This window comes from Phoxinus phoxinus (genome assembly GCF_949152265.1).
Source record: "Phoxinus phoxinus genome assembly, chromosome: 20".
NCBI classification, from domain to species: Eukaryota; Metazoa; Chordata; class Actinopteri; order Cypriniformes; family Leuciscidae; genus Phoxinus; species Phoxinus phoxinus.
Genome location: NC_136895.1, coordinates 24,746,989 through 24,772,226, shown reverse-complemented (window position 1 = coordinate 24,772,226; position 25,238 = coordinate 24,746,989). Strand labels below are relative to the sequence as shown.

General features: G+C 36.8%; 3 protein-coding genes across 5 annotated transcripts in view; 1 reads left to right on the top strand and 2 right to left on the bottom strand.

Moving 5' to 3' along the window:
* LOC306988997 (SLAM family member 5-like) overlaps positions 1–1,815 on the top strand; it is a 34,829-nt gene extending 33,014 nt beyond the window's left edge. For all 3 annotated transcript variants that reach the window (XR_013795543.1, XR_013795544.1, XM_079594258.1), the window contains one exon: positions 566–1,815. Coding sequence is in view for 1 of the 3 variants with exons in the window: in XM_079594258.1 (XP_079450384.1) it covers positions 566–616 (51 nt within the window). In the remaining 2 variants the exon portion in view is untranslated. The remainder of the gene's footprint in view (positions 1–565) is intronic.
* A 5,105-nt stretch (positions 1,816–6,920) lies between these two features.
* LOC306988992 (uncharacterized protein) lies at positions 6,921–16,438 on the bottom strand. The gene is made up of 7 exons (XM_079594250.1): positions 16,263–16,438; positions 11,378–11,704; positions 10,354–10,689; positions 9,574–9,930; positions 8,565–8,687; positions 8,414–8,442; positions 6,921–7,146 (listed from the first exon to the last, which is right to left on the bottom strand). Exons 1-7 carry the CDS (start codon positions 16,309–16,311, stop codon positions 7,069–7,071), a joined length of 1,299 nt encoding a protein of 432 aa, XP_079450376.1. The 5' UTR covers positions 16,312–16,438; the 3' UTR covers positions 6,921–7,068.
* A 2,216-nt stretch (positions 16,439–18,654) lies between these two features.
* LOC306989004 (uncharacterized protein) lies at positions 18,655–24,237 on the bottom strand. The gene is made up of 4 exons (XM_079594268.1): positions 24,101–24,237; positions 23,066–23,377; positions 22,120–22,187; positions 18,655–21,292 (listed from the first exon to the last, which is right to left on the bottom strand). Exons 1-4 carry the CDS (start codon positions 24,144–24,146, stop codon positions 21,266–21,268), a joined length of 453 nt encoding a protein of 150 aa, XP_079450394.1. The 5' UTR covers positions 24,147–24,237; the 3' UTR covers positions 18,655–21,265.
* Positions 24,238–25,238: the final 1,001 nt, after the last annotated feature.

Sequence of the window (25,238 nt, the reverse complement as noted above, 5' to 3'; positions counted from 1 at the left end):
TCCATCACGCACAACAGCAGCATAAAAAGCATAATATCATCATTTAATGCCAGAAACTGCTTTGAGTAAAAATGTAGTTTTTTTGTTTCCTTTTTTTAAATAAAATTTTAACGCAGCTGAGAAGCATTGAAAGAGTGCATTGTTTTACAAACAAATTTATTTTAGCAGAAACTCTTCTAAAACTGTCTTAAACAGTCTACAAGGAAACTGAAGCCTTCAGGAAATGATGCAACAATGATGCACATATTTCTGCATTTGCATGACAGTCCATGAGCAAATCCATTTTTTAAATCAGTCAAACCTACTTTATAACACCATAACTGCATTTACATTGACCATCTTTTTTCTTTTTTGCATACTTCTGGCAGATTGGATCTTGTTACAGCAAAATCTCATATCAGATCTGATTTACTTCAATATTTTGTGAATCATTGAAGTCAGAAAGTCACATGCTATGTCACAACAAAAAATCTATCTGTATATGTCTCTTTGTCTGCTGTAAGGCTCACACTTCTGATGTTTGTTTTTAGTATTATCATCTCTTGTGTGATGTATTATTTTACAGAACGTCAAAGAGGAAGGCCATGTTGAGTATGCGCCTATTGCCATAAGATGATGACAACCACGCATGTTTCATCAGGGAATCACAGCGGACATGCATCATTCCTGGAGTGTGGTATTAAAGATGGATTCATGAAAAGGTCTCCTAAAAACTTTTTTACATTCATTTTTCTTTTAATACAAGGACTTTTTAAACAAATGATCTAAATCAGATACACTGATTGCACATTGATTGCAGCATTTTCATGTTTGACTCTTAAAGTTTTTTTGTCTTAAAGAGACCATGTATGTAAATATCTCTCTCTCTTTTTTTTAAAGTGCTGTAGATGATCACCAAAATGAGTGGAGACTGCTGTGGTCTCATTTATTGACATCTGTACATAAATGTGGTTAGATCTGTTGTTGGACAAACATGTTATGCATGAGCTTCTAACTGCTAGGTGTTTGTGTGTGAGAGTGTGTCTGAGGTGCCAATAGCGTGTGGTTGAGGGGCGTTTTTCCACTCCTGCTCACAAAACCATTTGACTTCTGCTTTAAACAAAACAGCTTTACTAAAAAATACAAAATCCAACATGAAACATTTTCAAATCAAACATTGATATTACTGTGAGATATTACTGTGAGAATGTGAAATACGAAATTTGGAAAATGCTCCAATAGTTCTTTGTATTTTAATTAATTTATCTATATTTTAATTTTATTTCTGATTAGCAGCTTGTTGCACGACATCAAAATCATAACTGATCACTCCTAAAACTCCTTCCAACAGATACTAAGACCCAATAATAAACACTTTGATGACAAATCGATGACACTTACATGGTTTGATATGAGGTATATGCATAAAGTATGCCACCTACAAGAAGTCAGCAATCTGTAGAGGTGTTTGTTGAAGTGGAATGTCACACATCTCGTGCTGCAGCAAAATGGTTTTATATGAGGTGTGCATATAGGTGACATCCCCTGTTTTGGCCGTTATTTTTTTTTAGGTATCTGCACCTGGAGTGAAAAAAATGTGAAAAAAAATGTGAAAAAAAGTGTATGTGTGTGTGTTTGTTTGTGCGTGTGCGTGTGCGTGTGTGTGTGTGTGTGTGTGTGTGTGTGTGTGTGTGTGTGTGTGTGTGTGTGTGTGTGTGTGTGTGTGTGTGTGTGTGTGTGTGAAAAAAAACATTCATATATAATCTGACTGGCTTTACCGTAATCTGAAACTGACACAGAGATTGTCACTCAGGGACATTAAATGTCATTACGCTGAACAGGGTGAGAGTCATTTACTCATTAGTTCATTTTCACAGCCTCGTTGTGCTCTTGCAAACTAGCTAACTTCCAGGGGAAATGTTTTTAACTAATGACTAAAACAGTCGATTCATCCAGCAATCAACAATGGTCTGTTATGGCAAAAGAGCCACAAAATGTTACATTTTTTAATTGAGAGACAGATGTATATGGAAAATACCTAGACAATTATAGTCAAACACCAGACACATACTTGTGACGGACTGCCTGGTGAAGATCTGCTCCAGCTCGGGAACTGCCACCGGAGGAAGACGAACAAAACGCCGGTAATGAAATCTGAAGGGGTAGGCTACGTAGAAAAAAATAATTTATTTGAGAAATAATACAATTAGCAAATATGCTAAGGTGTTCTAGTGGTTTAGTGTGGTTACTTGGGTGCCATTGGTGGTTGTTGTTTACTGGTCAAATGAGCCGAAGTTGAGATCGACGAAAAACAAAGGCTGCGTCCGAAAACTGGCCGTCTCATCTTTATGAGTGCCTTCGGAAGACGCAGGTCGGAAGACATCAAGGCAATGTTAGTTTTACTTCCAGTCTCATGAGATTCCTTCATCTGATAGATTTTTGAAGGCAGCATAGATGTATCCCTCACTGCCATTCATTTCCCATAATCCTGTGCTTTCCATTCTGACAGTTGAGCTAGAAAAATAAAGATGGCGTCTGAAAGTTGTGGCTGGTCGTCAGTTCGTGTGTAAATGTACATTTTTGATCAACGTTAACTTTTCCACTTATGATTTCTAGCGAGAAATTGCTATTTTATTCATCAAATATTCTCTTAGTTTTCACCAAAGCTCGCTTTATTTTTCTGTAGATCATTTAACCGTAACACTGCCTCAGAGGTCTGTCTGAAATCAGTTTTGTGAGGAACCTTCGTGCGCAGACGCTGTCTGCAAAGTCATTGCCTGATAATAATAAATAATAATAATTTGTGGTTACCATGGCTATTATAATGCTTTGTTTTTTTGTCAAAACCATGGTTATGGATTGCTTTATGAGGCTTCATTTCCCCATCCCTACCTAGATAATTCACTTCACTTTTAGTAGGCCTACTGCCCTCTACTGGACCAGATAAGCATCCAACTCATTACAGTTCTTACACTACTTGATAATAAAACCTATTAACAAATGTGCAGTGACACATGACCCTCTTTGTTGATAACCGTACTACCGCAACACTAAGCTGTCACCGTGTCTGCTTGAATGTATTTAATATCCCCACATCATAGGTTATGTGTGTGTATACCAGATGCGTCTGTATTGTAAACAAAGCCTGAATTGCTCATCGTGTCATAAACAAGAAAACTGATTTTAATGAACAGCTTGTGTGAATGTCAGAGGTTCAATCCTAAAATGTGAAAGATGAAAGTTCAGTCTATGTTGAGACATAAAATGATCATGATTCACTATTTGCAAAGTTCAGTAATTTCTGATAACAAACTCAAAAATAATTGGAAACAAACATCAAGTTAATTTAAGAAAATACATTTATATAGGCTCAACTATACAGTTTTTTTTTTTTTTTTTTGTACAGGTAAAGCTTTTTGAATACGTGACTCTGGGAACAGATCTCATAATCCACATCAAACAGGATAAACCTGAGAAAGAAAGAGAGATTTGAACAATTAGAAGTCTTTTCCCATTGTTCTATTACAATGGCTTGCAGAAAACTCACGACGAAAGAGTAACAAACAAAAACAGTATTTATCATAAATCCAAACAATGAACACACAGGAGTTCACTGGAAATAGTTTAGCAAAAAAAAAAAAAAAAACTCCTAAAACGCAAACAACACTGAACAAAGAACTGAGAAAACAGAAGGTTTGGGCCTTGTCCACACTAATACGTTTTTGTTGGGAGCAGATATGTTTCTCTCCGTTTTGGCCTTCCGTCTCCAAACTGAGATGGCGTTTTTGTCCTGTGAATACTGAGATTTTTGTTGTGTTGTGCTATTCACTTTAAAGATATATTACTTTGCACACTCTTCATACCACGGTCCTGCAAAGATGACATAAACTGTACTCACAAATGCTGTCCTATGGCAAAATAATGCGGCATATAATGGTGACTAAGATCGACATGGGACACATCAGTGAATGGTGAGATATTTTGCTAAATAAAATTAATTTATCAGAAGAATAGCATGAGTCTGTATAATCTCAATGATCTTTTATGAGGTTTTACGCATGCGCAGTAAGGTGAATTGAGTGTTTTCCGATGTTTCAGTTTAAATGAGAAACTTTTGGAAAATGCATGAAAACGCTAGTGTGGACAGAGCGCATTTTGAAATGAAAACGCTGTTTTCAAATGTATCCGGATTAATGTAGACGTAGACTACACATTTAGTAATCAATGAAACCGCGTGAAACTCAAATCAACTAAGGTACAATGCCAGGGAACATGGAGTAACAGGAAAAGAACAAAACCAAACTAAAACACAAATGAACTAACATAACTAAACATAACCCTAACAAACAGATTATGTTTAAAACTGGGGTCAAACATACTTTATTTGATTATTTCCTGTTCATTTTCCTGAAATTTGGTGGCAGAGACTGACTGAGAATGCAGAAAATGCAGGTGCATGTGATCATTTCCATCACACAGTGATATTTTTTAGAATAGGCTACTAACACATAAAAAGGACACAACAATTACATGATATAACATGCACTTTGAACAATTATAACACAGCCAAACACGCTTCATGAACAGAACTGAAAGAAATTGAGATGGACAAAACAAACATCTACAATATAATGGACAAACAATGTTAAATTATTTACCTTGAACGCCCCACAGGTCTCCATCCTTTTACAAGAACTTGGCTGTAACAAAACTGATCAACATCTCAATTGCTTAAAGGCAGAATGATGATCATTTAGTGCAAGGAGTTTCTAGAGAAACGCTCCGTGCTACAGATCTGTTCTGATTCTGTTCAGGCTGACAAGCAGCGCAACCTGTGGGCGGGCCTTATGAATATGCCGATACTGTTGGTATTTTAAAATAAAAACATTAATACAAGTATAATGTGGTCATACATATTTTCATTTTTTTTTCCTGTTATTGCGCCACCAAGTGGCCAATCGTCGCAATTTTTTTCATGTGACCTCAGATTGAATTCATGAACATGTGTCCCAAGTTTAGCGAAAATATCTCTTTCCTTTCACAAGTTATAACCATTTAGGTAAAAGTGTCTCTGGTGCCATCAAACATTTTGGTTCCCCTTAGAATCAGAATCAGAAGTAACTTTATTGCCAAGTGTTTTACACATAAGAGGAATTTGCTTTGGTCAAAGGTGCTACACATAGAAAAAACATACAGTTGACATATAAAATTTAAAAATATAAAATTATGGAATGGACAATATATATATATATATATATATATATATACATATATATATATATATACAACAATAAGAATTCAAGAAATAAATAAGATAAACAACAAATATGTGAAATGTGCCAAGTTGTACATGATATCAAATAAAATAAAATAGTAATTGCATGTGCAAAGACATTTGTATAATTTGCACGAGGGGGGGAGTATCAGTGGGGGACCCGTGCCTTGTTAATGAGGCTAACTGCAGATGGGAAGAAACCGTTTTTGTGGCGAGAGGTTTTGGTCCTGATGGACAGGACCGCAGCCCCAGAGGGGAGAGTCTGAAACAGTTTATGTCCGGGGTGGGAGGGGTCAGCTGCAATCTTACCCACTCGCCTCAGAGTCCTAGAGGCGTAAAGGTCCCGAAGTGATGGAAGATTGCAGCCAATCACCTTCTCTGCCGAGCGAATGATACTGTTGGCTGTTGGTGTACAAGGAGAAAAGAAGGGGGGAAAGAACGCAGCCTTGAGAGGATCCGGTGCTTATGGTCCTGGAATCAGAGACATGTTTTCCCAGCTACACATGCTGCTTCCTGTCCATCAAGAAGTCAGTGATCGCCAGCTTAGTCAGGCACGTTCAGCTGAGAGAGCCTGTCCTGCAGCAGGGATGGAATGATGGTATTAAAAGCAGAGCAAAAATCCACAAACAGGATCCTGGCGTAGGTTCCAGGGGAGTCCAGATGCTGAAGGATGTAGTGAAGGGCCATGTTAACGGCATCGTCTACAGACCTGTTGGCTCTGTAGGCGAACTGCAGAGGGTCCAGGAGTGGGTCTGTGATGCGTTAGCGACCATCAATTGAAATTCAGAATTTTTTTAATGATTATTGACAGTCAGACTCCAGAGAATATTTCTGCAGTGGATTAGTTCCGATCAGGCCAAAAACCTAGGAGCAGTTTGCAAAAGTAGGTTTTACAAAAAAACTCAAATTACTTGAAATTGGCGCCTGAAGGGCGAGCCAATCCGAGGCATGCGGTTTAGGAGTTATGAGCCGTTTCGTACTTTTGACCGCTATAGCGCCACCGTCATGCCGATCGGGGCGAGCCCTGCTGACGTTGTAGGCGGTGTGAGTACTACCAGCCCCCAAAGTTTCAAGTCTCTACGACTTACGGTTCGGCCTGCCCAATCAGTTTTGGAGGAGAATGCTGCATCATGGTAAAATTAACAATAACAATAGGGTTTCAGCACTATGTACTTAAATCCCTAATTAATAATAATTTGTTACATTTATATAGCGCTTTTTCTGGGACCTCAAAGCGCTTCACATATGGAAGGAGGGAATCTCCTCAACCACCACCAATGTGTGCAGCATCCACTTGGATGATGCGACAGCAGCCATATTGCGCCAGAACGCCCACCACACACCAGCTTAGAGAGACAGTGATGAAGCCAATCAGTATATGGGGATGACCAGGAGGCCATTAATACCAGGAGTAAACAGGGCCTTAGAGTTAATCTGGTGGAAAAAGAGAGACATCAGCATCCAAAACTCAACATACTGGCACTGTCAAGATGGCAATACTAAAATGGTAAAGATCTACCATTAACAGTCTTTTTTATCTGCACAGACCTAATTTAAGATTTGTGTGTTGTTTAACTGACAGTTGCCTTGTTGTGGCATTTGCACACATGATCTGTGAAGAGCGCTTGGATCTTGCAATATTAATGATTATGAATCTGATCCAAATAGATCAGTGAGTTATTATAATGCTGCTGCTAATGGTAAATAGAGTTATAGAGATAAATAGAGATTATCTGTTCCGGTTGGGATTCCTTTAGTAGCTCTAATAATCCCCTCCATCATTACAAACTGGAAATCCTATTGATGTCCCGTCATCAGCAGGGATCAGTGGAAAACGCAGGGATCAGTGGAAACTTTTTTGATAAGGGAATTGAGACTTCCACACCATTCCTCTGTAAGAAAACACATATTTACAGAAGGTTAAAACAAATGTTAGTTTTTTTCCTCAGAGGTTTGCTGAATGCTCTTTATTCTAAAGTAAAACACCACAAGAGAGCAACACTCTCTTAAGTCAATATAAATGATTGGCGTTTCAGTGCAAGGATTTCTGAATGCAGAAACACATGCTGAACACTTAAAGGGATAGTTCATCCAAAAATTAAAATTCTGTCTCCATGTACTCACCGTCAAGTTATTCCAAACCTGCATGATTTTCTTTCTTCTGTTGAACACAAAATATATTTGAAGAGCGTTGGTAACCAGACAGCAGCCACTGACTTCCATAATAGGAAAAAAATACAATGGAAGTCAATGGCTACAATATTTTTTTTTTGGTTACCAACATTCTTCAATATCTTCTTTTGTGTTCAACAGAAGAAATAAATTCATGCAGGTTTGGAAAAACTTGAGGGTGAGTAATTTTCATATTTGGATTGACTATCCCTTAAAGCCTCATTCAGACTGTCAGTCCAAATCAGATTTGTGTGGATATCCAATTGAAATCCAACCATTTTTATCAAGTGTGAAAAAAAAAAAAAAAAAAAAAAAAAAAAATCGCATGAAATATGATTTTTACGAATCCGTTTAGAGCTACATGGGCTACGTTCACACTGTGGTTTGAGACATTGTCGTATTTACGTGACAATGTGTATCCACTGCGCTGGACTATGTCTTCTGAGGCAGCGGCAGGAAGTTTCCTAAAACAACGTCTGACGTTTACATTTTACGTCGTGTGATAAAGTCACATAAACCACGCGAAATTGAAAAGAAAACAATTTCAAACCACATAGAAACGTAGCTCAAAACTGATTTTAAAAAATCAGTGACTTTATCTGATTTTAATCAGATATGCACAAAAAAATCTGATTTGGACTGACAGTCTGAAATCCTATTCAAACCATATTTCTGGAAATCCGTTTCACTCTGACTGCTCTGATCAGATTTCACATGGTTTGTGTCACTTTCGCTCGCCACGTAAAACAAGTGTACATATATTCCGGAAAACGAAAGAGCGCCATGTGACACACAAATCTGATCTGAACAGTTGCAATACTGGACAGTCAATAATTAAGATCATATTCCAATAGGAAAATAATCGGATTTGAACTGACAGTGTGAACGTAGTCTTACACTAGTGAGAATTGTAGTTCTCACAAATCAGAATCTGTTGTAAAATCAGTTTTTTGTTTTTTTTGCAGACAGATTCACTGCACATCTTACCTTATCATGATTGTTCTGACTCGAGATGCCTGTATAAACAACAAACTCGATTAACTCAGATTACTTTGGTTAATTTGAATAAAAATAAACATATTTTGCTCAATAAATCTCATACCTCCATCCTGTCAAATAAGCTGTATAAAATACTTGCAATATTGTCTTGCTTGAGTAGATTTCCTGAGGCGACAGTAAATCGCAGCAACAGCCACGGCCAGCAGAACAACACCACATATTCCTGCTACAGCTCCTGAAGACAGACCTGAACCTGGAACAGCTAAAGACACACAGTCATTATTACCACAACTTTAACTATATACTTTTGACTGATATATATATATAATATATATATATATATATATATATACCCGTCTAATTTGGTCATTGGTGTGATGATGGTAAAAAATGTTATAAATGGCGACGTTTTTTTTTTTTTTTTCAAGATACAGCGTGTTTACAGGAAAACTGATGAATATTATGCAATTTTCTTATTAACAATACTGAACAATTGCAAAATTCATAATGTAAACAAAACTCAATGTAACGAGAAGATAATAGAAAGGGTCTGAACATACAATGAACATGTACAGGGTTGATATAGCCTATTTAAAGGGGTCATGAACTAGCTTGTTTAATTTTTTTATATTGTTGTCTGAAGTCAACTTATGACGTTCGCTTGGTTTTTACATTCAAAAACATAAAAATTAATAATAGGCTATTTTCTGCCCTGGTTTTGAGCCTAGCTCCTGAAACGATCGTTTTTTATGGGCGTGCCGCATTGAAGACTTGGAAGTAAACGCCCACTGCTATGATTGGATAACAGTTTTGCATATTATAATGAGTTTCATGTAATGCGTGAATCGGTGGGCGGGGCTAAACAGGCGGTGTTGAAGTTGGCGTCGATCTTCTTCTGTGGAGGCGGGGTTTGCTACCCTTTGCCGTCGTAGATCCTGTCGTTCACTGTGCCTGGTGTCAATAAAAGCTTTTATTGGACTAACAAGGAAGTTTTCAGTTCTGAAACTTACAGAATATTCATACAGTATGATGACCTCTTATATGTCAAAATGGCACAAGGAAAATTTGATTTCTCAGTTCATCACCCCTTTAAAACGGTTTCCTAAAACTCCAAAGGAAAATTCACTGAATGGCTACATGATACTCACCAGTGACATTAACACCGAAACTCTTAATGCTGACAGTCACATTGAAGCTCCTTCTGATGCTGATTCTGCTGCTGTTGATCTGTAGTTTATAAAGTCCAGAGTCTGTGTTTGTGATGTTTGTGATGGTCAGAGATCCAGTCTGATGATCCAGCTTCAGTCTATCTCTGAATCTCTCATCACACTGTTGATCTGTACAGGTTTTATTGGGATCTCTAGTGATTTCAGTAATGACAGTGTCATTAAAATACCACGTCATCACATCATTTGGGCTTTTTAAAATATGCGTATCTAAAGTAACAGATTCTCCCTCCATCACTGACTTTCTCTTTATTTCATTTACTTTAACAACAGGAAAATCTGAAACACAAACCAAACACAAATCACCTCTTTTAGGGGGAAACACTACATACAGTATCATGAGAAAACGGTGGAACATTCATTACTTTTAGTCTAAAAAGCAACATTTATCCACATTTTGAGCTAATAAGCATTTCATCAAATCCACTGCACTTGATGAACTAAAAATACCAAGTATGGTGTAATATATGGATTTAAACAAATGCTCCACTGTCATCTTCTTCAGAACAAAACTAACTGATACAACAAAAAGTGTTAAATTATAGTATTTAAATCTACAAATTGCACAAGAAATGTGTTTGTGAATAAATGATCTGTGTATGGGAATTAATATGCAGGTATAGAGGAAAAAATACCTCCAAATGTCAGAGAAAAAAATATCACTTAACTGTACACGACTTTCTCTTAAACATAATGACTCACCAAATACAGCAAGAATGAAGCTCTTTGTACTGATGTTGCTGCTGGTGATGATCCGCAGTTGATACACTCCAGTGTCTGTGTTTCTGATGTTTGTGATGGTCAGAGATCCAGTCCGATGATCCAGCTTCAGTCTGTCTCTGAATCTATCAGTCCCTTCATTACACTGAACATCTGTACAGATATTACTGAGATCTCCACTGATTTGAGCGATGCGAGTGTTATTAAAATACCATCTAATCTTTTCTTGTTGGTTTGTTTCAGCATCAGTGTGAAGAGTGACTGAATCTCCCTCCATCACAAAAGCTGACTCTTCATCTGTATTAACACTAAAAAAACCTTGAGAAGAAATGAACACATAAATATAAGCCAAACAATATTAAACAACAGTAAATACTGTGAAAATGCAGAATGCTTCATCTTTAAAGTTGTGTGGCTGTGCACTGTAAAAAATAATCCTGTAAAAAAAACCGGTAAACTACTGGCAGCTGTGGTTGCCAGCATCATACCGTAAAAATACGGTGCATTACTGTTTTTGAAATGAACAACTAAATACCATTTGGTCAGCTGCAGTAAACAACTGTAATTTAACAGTATATAGCAGAGAAAAACCTATTTAGCTGTTAATTTCAAAAACAGTAACACACCGTATTTTTACGGTATGATGCTGGCAACCACAGCTGCCAGTAGTTTACCGTTATTTTACAGGATTATAATTATTATTATTTTTTTTTTAAATCATACTGAACTCATTTAAAGCAACAAGTCTGTTAGGCAGTGGTTTAAACAAGTACACAGCAACACAAATGTAATAAATGAATGATGAATTCATAGCAAATAACTATTTAGCAGAATAGCTGCCAAACAACAAATACGCAGCAACATTTTTTTGAATTATCTATGTACTGAATGAGATTTAAAATGCAGGTAAAGAAAAAAAACACTTCTGAATGTGTTCAAAAACATCACTAACATTAAAGACGTGACGTGATGTACTTGCTTTTAAACACATAATAGGCTAACTCACTGTGAACAGTAACAATGAAGATCTTTGTACTGATTCTGCTGCTGTTGACCTTTAGTTTATAAACTCCGGAGTCTGTTGGTCTGGTCTCTTTAATGGTCAGAGATCCAGTCTGATGATCCAGCTTCAGTCTGTCTCTGAATCTCTTATAACATTGATCATCTGTACAGATCTTACTCTGATCTTCAGTGATTTCGGTGATGAGAATGTCATTCACCAATGTGAAATACCACCTAATATCTTCTTGTTGGTTTGTTTCAACATCAGTGTTTAGAGTGATTGATTCTCCCTCCATCACAGACAATCTCGCTGTATAAACACCAGACACACCTGGAAAAGAAAAGAACAGTTATTTTAAACCACACAAAATGTTTATCAGGTGACTTGAATAGCTGTATTTGGAAAGTATAGAGCTAAGTTACTATGCAGTAGTGGCTCCTAACTGTAATTTAGGTGTGGTTCTTAAATTTTTCATTTACTTTTCAGAAGCGGTGTAAGATATTTATATTTCCCAGAATATAGGCTATTTTTCAAATATTCAAATATATACTATTTGAATATATTTTTTTTACGAGATGATGGACTACTTCCACTGAGCTTCGTGAAGCACTTTCGTTTTGAAACAGTAGCTGAGCCATCCACGGAACAATCAAATCAAGCCCTGACAATTAATAAAAGAACACATATTATACAGACACTTGATATTTATTATTATTAGATGATTTGTTAATTCCATTTCAGTTAATTTTACTTTCAATAAAATACTTGCAATGGATTTGTAAAAGGTTTTTTTTTTGCATGTTTTGCCTGAGTTTTTGGTGCATTTACACTACTAACCAGCAGAGGTCGCCAAGTGTGTGTCGTTTCCATAGACTGTAAAAAAATATGGACGTAGTGTCCGTGACGTCACCCGTATAGGTTTCTGAAGAGCATTTTTGAAGCCTAAAGTGGGCGGAGCCGACCATCGCCATCTTGGCTTCGCGTCACCGCTCGTCACTCCCGGATAACAGAATATGGGCAAAGAGGCGGAGCTGAGGAGCCTGGCTATCTGAAACCATGCCCACCTACCGCGACGTTATGGAGTTAGCTCTGCTTAGTCTTGGGAGCTAATGCTATATGCTACTCACAGTAGCCTACCAAGTCTGCGACTGCACAGGGCCTCGCGCTAAAGTGGGAGTTGATGATTAAAATCAGAATGCCAATTTAATGGTCCTGTTTTTGCCCTTCGAATTATTATAATAGTTAAAAGTAACTAAAGTAACTACTGTAACGTTACAGGAAAATGTAACGTTGTTATGCAGTAACTTTACAATATTACTCTGAGTGTGTGTGTGTGTGTGTGTGTGTGTGTGACCGTGATTATGTGCATACATGTCAGTCACTCTTTTTTACAGTCTATGGTCCGTCAGCGCGGCATCGCTTGTCAAGTTCGTAGAGAGCTTTATTAAATTGTATTAAATTATATGAAATAATCCCGAAAAAAAGCACAAACACGGCAGAGATGGCAAGTTCAGCGGCTGGAATTTGCTGAGGTGAAGTGACGGCTAACCCGCTAGCATTGACATCATCGGGAATCCACCTGTCACTCAAAAGTGGACACACCCTTAATTTTGCAGAACTTTAAATATTAATCAACTAAACGGGTGAGTTATAAAAAAATGCACCCCCCTCACAGTTGTTTTGAAGGGCAAAATTAGCTGTATAGACCAAAGCCACAGAGAGAACCAGGCTGTAAACATGTTTTTTTTTCTGCTGTAAAGTTGGGCATTTTAACATGGGGGAGATACAGATTTGACTCCCTTCTGCAGCCAGCCTCAAGCGGCCAGTCGATGAATTGCCGTTTAATTCACTTCCGTGTTCAATAGTATCTGTCTGCATCCTGCAAGACTTCAAGTTACGTCCCACTTCAAGTTACGCCCCTTCAAGTTATGTCCATTCAAGTTACGCCCCTTCAAGTTATGTCCATTCAAGTTACGCCCACTTCAAATTACGTCCATTCAACCACTATAGTGGCCAATGTCCAGTTGACCCCGCTGACTGGTCCCAAGCCACGCCCCTGTCCCACGAACCCACTATTTGTCCGATTACCCACTATAGTGGCCAAATGACCAGTCGGCCCCGTTGACCACTCACAAGCCATTCCCCCGTCCCACAAACCCACTATTTGTCCGATTACCCACTATAGTGGCCAAATGACCTGTCTGGCCCTGCTGACCACTCACAAGCCAGGCCCCCGCCCCCTGAACCCACTATTTGTCCGATTACCCACTATAGTGGCCAAATGTCCCATTGACCCCCCTGACCACTCCCAAGCCACGCCCCCGCCCCACGAACCCACTATTTGTCCGATTTCCCACTATAGTGGCCAAATGTCCTGTCGAACCATGCTGAGTTTTCAGTTTGCAAAAATGCAAATACATTTAGATAATTCAAACTTCTTTCCTTACAAATGAAATATACTTGTATTCAAACCTATGCCTGGTATGGCCTTATGTGATTCCATTATGGTACAATGTTGCCTCGAGGCAACATGCAGTTTTATGTAATTTCCTATGAAACATTTGATGATATATAACATTTGATATATATATTCATTTTTCTGTCCCTAGCCTTTACAGAAATATTACACTTAAAAGACACTTTAGGGTTACAATTTGTTCAGTGTTTCCTCTAGGATTTTTTCCAGCTGTGGTGGCAGGCCCATTTCCCCAGGGGGAGGGGGCGTCGCCCATGTGTGATATTCCCATGGGCCACGCCCCCTTGCCCCAGGTGTTTAAACCTCCCCTAAGTATTATAATTAGGGATGGGTATCGATTCAGATGTTCCGATTCGATTTCAATTCGCAAGCTCTCAATTCGATTCAATTTCGATTCTCGATTCCACTCAATGAATATACTGTAGATTTAACACAAAACCTATATTTATAAAAAAGAACAGTGAACATAAGTTTACGAGTGGTTAATTAATAAAAAGAAATTAAGACCCAGTATATTAAACTCTTATTATTTTAGGTACACTTGGGTACATTAAAACAGCATCAAATGCATACAATGAATAGACAGGATTTTGATGCAAGATGAAAAATTGATTATTGAAAAAGTCAGAACAGTCTCATGCCTTGATCAAACAGGATCAGGTTATTTTATGTTTAAGATAAAACAAACATAAAATCTCACTGCATTAGAATAACATGGAGGCTGCAAGCCTATGAAGTGTAGGAAAACTAATACTGGCTTTTGGGTGATATATAAATAAATATGGGGGGGAAAAAATCGATTCATAGCCTTTGAGAATCGATATTGAATTAACCACAATTTAAAAAACGATTAATCGAAAAATAGTTTTTCTAGTTATAATATGAAGGTTCCAATTTACAGCGGCAATGCGATTATGCGCATCCCGTGCGCCGAATGATGCACTTGAAGCAACTCGAAGTCACAGCGTGCAGCGCGTCGCATTGAAAAGTGTTAGCAGAGTACACAGACAACACACGAAATACTGTTTCACAACTACCAGTCTCTCTGACTGGCACACTTTATTTAAAAGCACAAAGCGAAGAGATATTTGATGCTTACTGTATTATATCTATGCAACAGTTTATTTAGCCTTTTCTTTTAACAGTTTTACATTTCAGTTACAGTGCGCATGAAGAACAATTCGAATTCAGAGTGCTCAGTGCTGTAATCTAACAGAACTAACGCAATAAACTCCAGTAATAGTAAGATAAAGTAATTTTATGCAAACCATAGACCTTTATCTACAAATAAAGTATAATAATGTGAACATTGATCATTGATCGTAACCGAACGCGACGCGCTATTTGAGTTCTGAATGGAGAATGACTGAGGAGAGATGAGTTTCCATTAACTTTAACTTAACGACTTCAATATTATTTTTTACCTCACATTATGCTATCGAATGACTTTAGAAGTCTTGGAATATAGTGCACGAAAACTTTATGGTGCTTTACAATGTTTTTTATGCCTTTAGTGGGGCTTAACAATAACACAATAGTATGCACAATATCGGACGGACCTCACTGAGAAGCTGCAGCCGTGGCGGGAGGATTTTTGGTGTGGCGGCCCACCACGGCTGAATGAATGTAGCGGAAACACTGTAATCTAATAATGTGGTCTAAGTTTAAACGTTAGAAAAATGTATCAATGACCTGGCATCTGTGTGACACTCAGCACAGATTGACAAGCTCAAAGTTCCAAACGCTTTGCTCTGCCCTTGCTGCAATGTAAAAGGCAGCAATATAATACACTTCAACTTACACTGTTATCTCTGGAAAGTATTATTACCGTTGACTCTATACGAGCTGGCATATTGCCGACAACATCTCGTTTTGAGTTTGACATATCGCGTGGTTCTGTGTGATTTGGACAACTTCAAGTTACGCCCACTTCAAGTTACGCCCACTTCCTGTTACGCCCCTCTCTTGCAGTCCGCAGACAGACCCATCTCTCCGTGTTGGTTTCAAGAGAGAGACAGGGAGGTTGTTTCGAACGCTTTAAAACAGTGAATCATTTTGCAAAGCAATTGTTTCGAAGCTTTTCTCCCATCACTAGTTTAATTGTATTCGATTGTAGACTATAAGTCATCACAGTCCCGTGTGGATATGGGAACTGCCAGTGTTTTTCCACTAGCCTACTAGGCTATTTGACACTTCATCCTTTCGAACGCTTGCGTGATAAATGCCTAACTATTTTAAATATTGGGTAGTAACCAAATATAGCCCAAACGCCGTGAATTGGCTTGATGATCCGTTGATAATATCACGATTATCGCATGTTCGCCAAGTGTAAACCCAGGCACACCAGAACAAACAACAACAAAACACGGATCTTTCCGCCGTAAGAGAAACAGAAAGGTCTAAATGTCTTACCAGGGTCACGTAAACACCAAACGAATGAGGGCAAAATAAAGAGAAGCATTTTCACTGGTTTTCCTTAAAATAAGTGTAGATTTTAATCCATTAAATTGTTCCGTTCATCTGCATTAACGCTGGCGTCACATAAGGAAACTGAAAGTAGACTTAACAAAACAATAGGCTTGTTTGAGGTACGCAGATGTTTCGAAAAACCCATGTCACGTGACTATGGCCAAACGAAGCCTCAGTGTTTTCAGATGTGATCCGCCGAATCAGCGTTTGATTGACACGGTCGGGAACAGACCACACAAGCGCACATCTGTATAAAAGTGAAATCAACGCATATTGACCTCGTGGGTTTTTGTGAGAGGAGTTTGATTTTGAGATAGCGGATTTTTGGTGATATAGTGACATTTATAATGCGATTTGTTTAGTTATATTTAGGACTTACATTTAAATGTAGGCTACACATTGACTGATAGGCTAGAGACAGACAGCCTGTAATACTTTTAATAAGAACACCAAAGAGAAGTCTTCTGACCAAATTATAAGTCATTTTAAAAAGCTTATAATTTAAGCCATAATTTAACCTGACAATACATAGGTTAAAGGTGTTAAGATCAAAGTACACACATATATATATACGCACACACATATTAGGCTAATAAACGTATTAATACATATGTGACACTAAATGACACAATGATGGCCAGTCTACTAGAGCTTCATCTAGCGTCCAACCCAGGAGTTCACCTTTCCAACAATAGCCTCCAGCTTCATCCAATATGAAATACAGGAATGAAATGACTTGAGTAAAGGTCAGAGGTTAAATCCTAAAAATGTTTAAGGTGAAGGTTAAATTAAATGTGTTGAAATCACATTTCAGAATATACAGAGACACACAAATCAATAAACACTCTATAAATCATTCAATGTTAGCTTAGTTTGGTTATTTCAGATAACAAACTCACAGATTCCAGCTGTTATGCGCAGATGAGATTGGTTTTAATGACACTTGCTGTCAAATGACCAGATCTTTCAAGTTCCTTTTCAGTTGAAGAAAATAGTGTTCTTTATTTTTGTGCTTTAAGGCATTTATTCCATGTATGATACAAAGTTAAAGAAAACAAACAAATTGAAGTTAAACATGAGAATAGAAAATATAATATAACTAAGATGGAGAAAACATCTAAATGCTGGATTTTTTACCTTTAATATCCTACATTAACGCATGTAACATTTAAAGGCACTGTTCATCATCTTAATAAACATAAATCAATGAATGTCTTCCAAATAGACCTGCAAAACACAGCTTGCTGGTTTCATTAGGAACAAAGTCTGGTAAGTACACAGTGGCAACATAATAATACCAGTCTGATCCAGTAACAGCAACAATGGGATTCTCAACACCTATCAGCAGAAGTTCAGGTACCTGAGTGTATCTGATTGACAGATGCATCCAAACACTCATTAGCATATTTTTTGCACATTGTCTGTGAAGAGTGCTTGTGTTTCACAGTATGACAGCATGTGCGACTGTGTTTGAGTCAAATAAACTTCATCAATAGAGAGTGTTATGCCAAGATTTTATGTTTCATTGACTTTCAGTATATTGCGAAGGAATGTCATGTTTTTGCCATTTGCATGGTGTGGGAACGGGGAACAGCTTTAAAATTTATGTTTATGTACCTGAGGAGACAGAAGGGGGAGACACTCTAGAAAACAGACGGGCAAAGACTTCGGACCTCCGAGTGTAGGTCATCTAGTGTAGGGGGGCTTAGGGTCAACTATAGAGATAAATCTAACTAGCGATATGGGTCCTTTGTTTGTGGAAAACTACTGGAAAGAAGGAAGGAGGGCCCTGGGGGAAGAAGGCCTTGGAAAAGACACTATAAGAGATATGCCTGGTCTGTGTTAAGTGTGTCACTCTTCTGCACGAGGCAACTTGTGTATTAGACTGAACCTATTCTTGCAAGAATAAATACTTCTCTTTTTATAATTTGACTCCGAGTGTCTCTTACGCAGTGATGTTTGTTTAATGAGTTTTTTTTTTGCCACAACAAGAGAAAATACAGATTCACAGAAGGTGAAAGAAATTAAAAGGGTAAAATTATAATTCCAATATTTAGAAAAAATATTTATACTCAAGTAGTAATAATAATATAAAAAAACTTGCATACCACTGTTCTTCATTTTAAAGTAAAATGTCTTACTTTAATTATTAAATACATTTATTACTTATATCTCACCTTATTATTGTCATTCGTCCCCCGGTGCCTGTTTGAACAATAACAAACTCAATTAAACATATTGACTTTGGTTAATTAGAACAAAAATGCATATTTTTACATCTTCCAAAGACTCTTCTCACACAATAGTTTCAGTTTTTCAGTTTTTTTTTTTTATTAAAGTGTCTTGCACTTACATGCCCAGCCCAAATAGGCTTAAAAGACACTAATGACATACAACAAAAAATAATACACAAAGATGACCATGAAACAAAGAACATAGAAAGAAAGATGAACATCATACACAATACATTACCATCATTTTCACAATATAAACAAACAAGACAAGACAAGACAACGTCAATTTAGGTCAGGATATAAATTTCTTTGCCTAAGTTTCCACGCTTTTTCCACATATCTAGCCAGACTATAGATTTCATTTTCAAAAAGCCAATTCAACATATCCCCATCCGTCATCCAAAACAAATCAGGCTTTTTATATTGTATTCTCTCAAACATACCCGTTCTTAAATCATGATATAACGGGCAAAAAAACAAGAAATGCCATTCATCCTCAACAACCATTAAATCACACAAAACACATAATCTGTCCTCTCTTATCACAATAAATCACAATATCACAATAAATGTCATATTTCCATCTTAATGGGCATTTCTAGGTTTTAAAAACCTCAGGGGGATATATATATATATTTTTTGCAATATTGTTTATTGGTAAACACAAAGTAACACATTAATCATATGTAACTTTATTTACATCTCTCAATTCTCTTCATTCAGTTTTGCCTCATGTTTATTACCCCTACATCTTAGTATTTTTTTCTTATTTCAAGTCAAAATGTCAAACAATTCTTAAATCAAGATGCATTTACTTTATAAGCAAAATGACATTAAGTTGTTTCCTGGGGAAAAAAAATAAATTAAGCGCATTTTGCTTAAACAAGTAAAATTGTATGCCAGTGGGTTAAGAAAAATAAGCTTAACAGTTATTAATTTTCTCTTTGTCCCCATAACATACAGTAGAGGGATACCTGAAAAAATCCTTATATGTTTGTAAATGCTTATGACTGTTACATCTAGTGGTTAAACCTTTACATTATATTTGATTTCCACCAAATAGCACTAATATTACTCATTTTGTTGGATTTCAAATGGCATAAAACAGAAAGTCATATGCTTGTTATGCCTAAGTGCTTTAACTTCTTATTAGAGCATGGGCGATTTCTTCTGGATTTAGATCTATTGTATTTAGGGCTTTTGCTTTCAAGCTTTGCTTTATGTATTTCCCCAGCGATAAAATCAGCCAAATATAAATGTCAGGAAACCTGATTCCTGGCCATTTAAAATTCATTAAATGTCAATAGACACTTTTCAAATGTCCAGGTTTCTCAGAAGCGGAAGTCGTCAAGGGTAATCTTCTAATGCTGTGAATGAGAGAATCTGAGTTCCTATTGGCTCAAAAAGCAAAAGTCCAAGTTTTCACGACTTCCAATAAGAGGAAAAAAGAGAGAGTGATAACAGCAGTCAGAAGAGAGAAAGATGTCAACTTTACCGTCACTCTCAGCCGCAGTATTAGAAACACACAGCAGCGTTAACTAGTTTTTTTGTAATTTGATGCAAAGGTAATATAAAACAAAAGTTATATAAATAAATTATATTAAAAAAACTTTACGTGAAAGTTTTTCACGGAAAGGATTTACGATGTTGATGGCTGTCAAAACGTGTCATCACAGTCTGTCAAAAGGGTCCATGGACCACGGCATCATTTAATTTGAAACAGGTAAACGTTTGTTTTACTCTCCTCCGTACTGAAATAGAGTTTCAGAACAGCTAAAAGTGTGTCTGTGTCTGTGTGTGTGTAGGGATAGAGATACAGATTTCAAAAATCACCAGTAAGCGACAGCTCCAAGCTAAGATTAAACAACCAATATTTACTTAATTCATATCATATTTTCCCTAAACTCAGGGGCCTGTTCCAAAACCATTCAGGGCTAAATTTAAATAGTTTAGTTAGTTAAATTTAAATTAGATTAGTCCAACGCCCCTGGCTTTATGTAATACTCATTGTAAGCCGCGCTATATTGGTCCAATGAGGGTTTCCAATAATCTTGCGTGTTCCACCTTTTCTCATGACAAAGTATTTTTGGGTTAAATATGACACATTCACATATGCAATTATCTCGTTTTAATCTGACAAAATAAGCTTATGTTTACACTTAAATAGTTACACGGTACACTCTAAAAAATGCTGGGTTGTTTCAACCCAATTTTGGGTAAAATATGGACAAACCCAAATGTTGGGTTAAAAATGTAATGTAAAAATTTTACCCAAAGGCTGGGTTTGTCCATATTTTACCCACAATTGGGTTAAAACAACCCAGCATTTTTTAGAGTGTAGGTTCATGTGATAACTTAAACCATTAATTGTACCCAGCAAGCATAAATGTAAAATGTTGAGAGAGAGAGAGAGAGAGAGAGAGAGAGAGAGAGAGAGAGAGAGAGAGAGAGAGAGAGAGAGAGAGAGAGAGAGAGAGAGAAGGCAGAGCACCTTTGACTCAAGAGCAGGCCAGCAGAGATTTTCAAACTGACCAATCAGACAATCACAACTTCCCCATTGTTCAAACATTGTGGCTACAGGCCTTGGTTGCTATCAGCATGGTCCTTGTGAGAGAGAGGGGGTGAAAATCAAATGTCTTGCATTATTTCCAATCTTCTCATCATTCGGTCTTGTTTGGTAAAGGTAAATCCCAGCAGCAGCAGTTATTCCTGTTATAGCAGCAGAAGACAAACCTGAATCTGGAATAGAGGAAGACAGACAGACATTATTACTTGGAGAGTGACTGTTTATCAACTTTACTGATAACTTTGACTGATATTTACATTTTTATGCTTTGATCATTAATTTAATAATATTGATTCAACTGATAAATCTGGTCTTTTTTTGTTTGTGTAACGGCAGCTCGAAAAGTATTACAGCACTGTGAACTCAAATAGCACAGAAAAAATGACTAAATTTATGTATTTATTCATGCTAATAACATTAGACTTAATAAAAACAACAACAATGCAACACTTGCAAAGAACAGTTTCACAGACAGGGCTTAGATTCAGCCAGGATTAGGCTTTAGGTCAATTAGGACGATTTTATAAATGTTGCTTAGAAAAGAAAAATCATTGCTGGTGTGCATCTTGAGACAAAACAAGGACACATTTTGATACATGTTAGTGCAAGATTCTCTTAGTTAAAACATCTCAAACATTTTAATTTGGGACTAGATTTAAGCCTTGTCTGTGAAACTGGGGGTTAATGTGTATGTGAAAAGATAGAGATAATAATATCTTATATTTTAATAGAGTCAAAGCTAATGTGCTTTATGCACAGCTGCATACTTCCTGAACTTAAGCCAGCTCCTTTGTTTCCCGTCTGCCATTATTGGACAAACTGATTAATCCAGGTGTGCCTGACCGACAATAATAATCAGACACACCTGGATTAATCAGTTTGTCCAATAATGGCAGACGGGAAACAAAGGAGCTGGCTAAAGTTCAGGAAGTAGTGCAGCTGTGCATAAAGTCCATTCCTAAAATTGATTTTACAATATTGAACTGTATTCTTCACTCACCAGTGACAGTAACACTGAAGCTCCTTTTGATGTTGCTGCTGTTGATCTGGACTTGATTTCCGATGGATCTAATAAAGTTTATGGATGAGTTAATACATTGATGTTTTTATCATGACTATTAAGCAGGGCACGATTGCAAATGAGAGACAGATATCAGCGCCACACGCGCAAGTCCCGCGGATATAAAGGAATAAGCGCATTTATTCTACCGAACTAATCGCAAGTGCTGAATTACTACTCGCACAGGTCGCTGTGATCGTGCTTGTCAAAGGTTTAAAAGACATAGCATATCGTTGTCATTTAAGAGCAAGATCATGTGGGTGTTTGAATCAAGATCACAATCTTTTAACAATTAATCGTGCAGATCTAATCTACATCATGATATTATATATATATATATATATCATGAACGTAAAATAAAATAAAATCCCTGCCATGTACATACTGACAGTCCGATAAGTAGCTCACAGATGACTGACATATTATTAGAAATATACATTAGCAACACCAAAATAAAAAGTTGTATGTAATCTCCTTCTGAGAAACAAACAAACAAAAAAATAATAATACTGACTCATGTTGCTATTTCTTGTCTAACTAATCTGACTGGGGAAAAGGCCACAAATTGCCATAGACTTTACAGTGATGAAATGCAAAAAAAAAAAAAAAAAACTCTTAAACTCATAAATAACCTTTAACCTTTTTAAACAGTTTGAAACTTTTAGACAAGGCTTTTTCAAGCCAACATCATGTTTGTCCACAAAATTTACTATATAATGAGATTATAATATAAATGGAAACGATTGATTATAGTAATGCTGTCCTAATAATAATACAAGCAAACAATAAAGAGCACTAACTGTATCTGCTATAATAAACAAAATAAACATTAATTACGCACATTATAGAATATATAAAACTTGCTTTCAAACATTAAATGACTCACCAATAATAACATTAACATTGAAGGTCTTTTCACTTCTGCGGCTGATTATCTGTAGTTCATAAAGTCCAGAGTCTGTGTTTCTGATGTCTGTGATGGTCAGAGATCCAGTCTGATGATCCAGCTTCAGTCGGCCTCTGAATCTCTTAGGACATATATCATCTTTACAGATCTTACTTTGATCTCCATTGATTTCGGCGATGCGTGTCCCTTTAAAATACCATTTCATTCTGTCTTGTTGGGTTTTTATAATATCAGTGTTTAGAGTGACTGGATATCCCTCCTTCACTGACAATGTATTAACACCAGACAAACCTGGAGATAAAAGGAGAGGAGAGGGGAGGTGATTAGCAGGTTGATGCAATCATGACAGGTTGGCTACAAATCAACTGATCATGTATTTGTAATTAATGATATTCAGCAATAAGCAACAATAAGCTAGCTTAGAGAATGAGGCATCAACAAACATGATAATGTTTCAGCACGGGGTTTCAAAGGTTGTTAAACATGCATTAAATCAGTTCATGTGATTACCTAACATACATAATTTCATTGCATGCACAGCAAACCTCAAAGCCATATAAATATCCATTAATAAATAACTTAAATACCACACCATCACATCATTGATTTACACGTGCACTCTCAGACAATGAGTCTCATCATGGATGATATTTAACAACTTAATGAACATAATAGGCTACAACACACATCCGGATTCATATTTCACTTCTCGGATATATTTGTGCCCACAGTAGCCTAGCCAGATCATTAGGCCTATAGGCTACGGTATTTTCATGGAATCACTCTTAGACCCCTGATGATAAATACCAATATTGTCTGACAAGTGATATTTAGGATGTCATTTAACACTATTTGTACCTTCAGAAAATTTGTCTAAATCTACAAGACCATCCTCATCTATCAGCTACTTAAAACAGCAGTAGGCTATCTAAGAAAACCCTTCTTTCAAATGCGATTAAAACCAATAAAAAATCATATTCGTCCGAGAGATTGTATAAAAGGCTAATGTCTTACCATGCACGAGGAATGCACACAATACGAGCCAAATATAGAGAATCATTTTAACTTTTTCTCGCGTCTCAGCTCCAGTACAGTACCGGAATTATTCAAGGAAAGGAAATCAGGCAATAGAGGGTATGAACGGTTTCAAAGTAACATGTAGGGACATGTAGCGAAAACGAGACAGGACAGGTAGCGAAAAGCGAGGCATGACATGTATTTATGAAAGTGAGGTACATGTACTGTGAGCGGGTATGACAGATTATTAAAATTCGACAGGTAGGGGGAGACCAGGGACAGTTGTAACAGGGGACGGTTGTAACACCTTGAATTCCTCCCATCAGAAACAACCTAGAGTTATGACACTCACTGTGCTCATGCTTAGTTAGTTTCCCTCCATTCTTGCTAAAAAGGGAGCCACATTTGAAACTTCCTGACGGAGTTATCTACAAAAGGTTGTTTTTGAGTAAAAAAAAATACTTTTCTTTCTGATGTACTTTTTTGGATACTGTTATAAGATCAAATGTCTATGAATTCAAACAAGTATTATTTAGAATCACTGTTTTGTAAGCTAAAAATAAAAATGGCTAACAAGTGTGAAACTTGCAGTCAAGCTAGCTCACATGAGATGAAAACATGGTTGGTGTTACTGGGACGGTTGTAACGCCCCGTTACAACCGTCCCAGTATCACCAACCAAGTGTCATTTAGGCCTATATTTTAAAAACTAATCAAGCAAAAAAAAAAAATCCCATTAATTTGCTAAATAAAAGTAAAATGAGCACTGTGCATTGCAAATTAAATGTAAAAGTTTAAATGTAAACTTTTTTGAGCTGTTCTACCCATTAAATAATTTTCTTGCATTATAATTTGACGGTTGCACCTCTTTTTTGTCATGTAGTATGAAAAAAAAGGTAATCATTACTTAAAAACATGAAATTAATAGTCACAATAACATTATTGATAAATAATATTTTCCATTTTGCGTATATGATTGATTCATTATGTATATTTTAGACATGTTACAACCGTCCCTGACATGTTACAACCGTCCCTGTACACTGGGACAGTTGTAACAGTGGAGAGACTGTATTAAAATAAATTTTGCAACCTGTACATATTTCATAAAACCACTTAAATAGGCTACATTGTTT

What these genes read in the sequence shown, in the direction of transcription:
- LOC306988992 (XM_079594250.1), bottom strand. Translation starts at nt 16,311, where the DNA reads ATGCTTCTCTTTATTTTGCCCTCATTCGTTTGGTGTTTACGTGACCCT. An exon ending in CTTCATTCTTGCTGTATTTG is followed by an intron (nt 9,931 to 10,353) that starts GTGAGTCATTAT and finishes TTTGTGTTTCAG; the next exon opens with ATTTTCCTGTTGTTAAAGTA. An exon ending in GTCAGAACAATCATGATAAG is followed by an intron (nt 7,147 to 8,413) that starts GTAAGATGTGCA and finishes GTTTTCTTACAG; the next exon opens with AGGAATGGTGTGGAAGTCTC.
- LOC306989004 (XM_079594268.1), bottom strand. Translation starts at nt 24,146, where the DNA reads ATGATTCTCTATATTTGGCTCGTATTGTGTGCATTCCTCGTGCATG. An exon ending in CAATGTTAATGTTATTATTG is followed by an intron (nt 22,188 to 23,065) that starts GTGAGTCATTTA and finishes AAACTTTATTAG; the next exon opens with ATCCATCGGAAATCAAGTCC. An exon ending in CTTCAGTGTTACTGTCACTG is followed by an intron (nt 21,293 to 22,119) that starts GTGAGTGAAGAA and finishes CCTCTATTCCAG; the next exon opens with ATTCAGGTTTGTCTTCTGCT.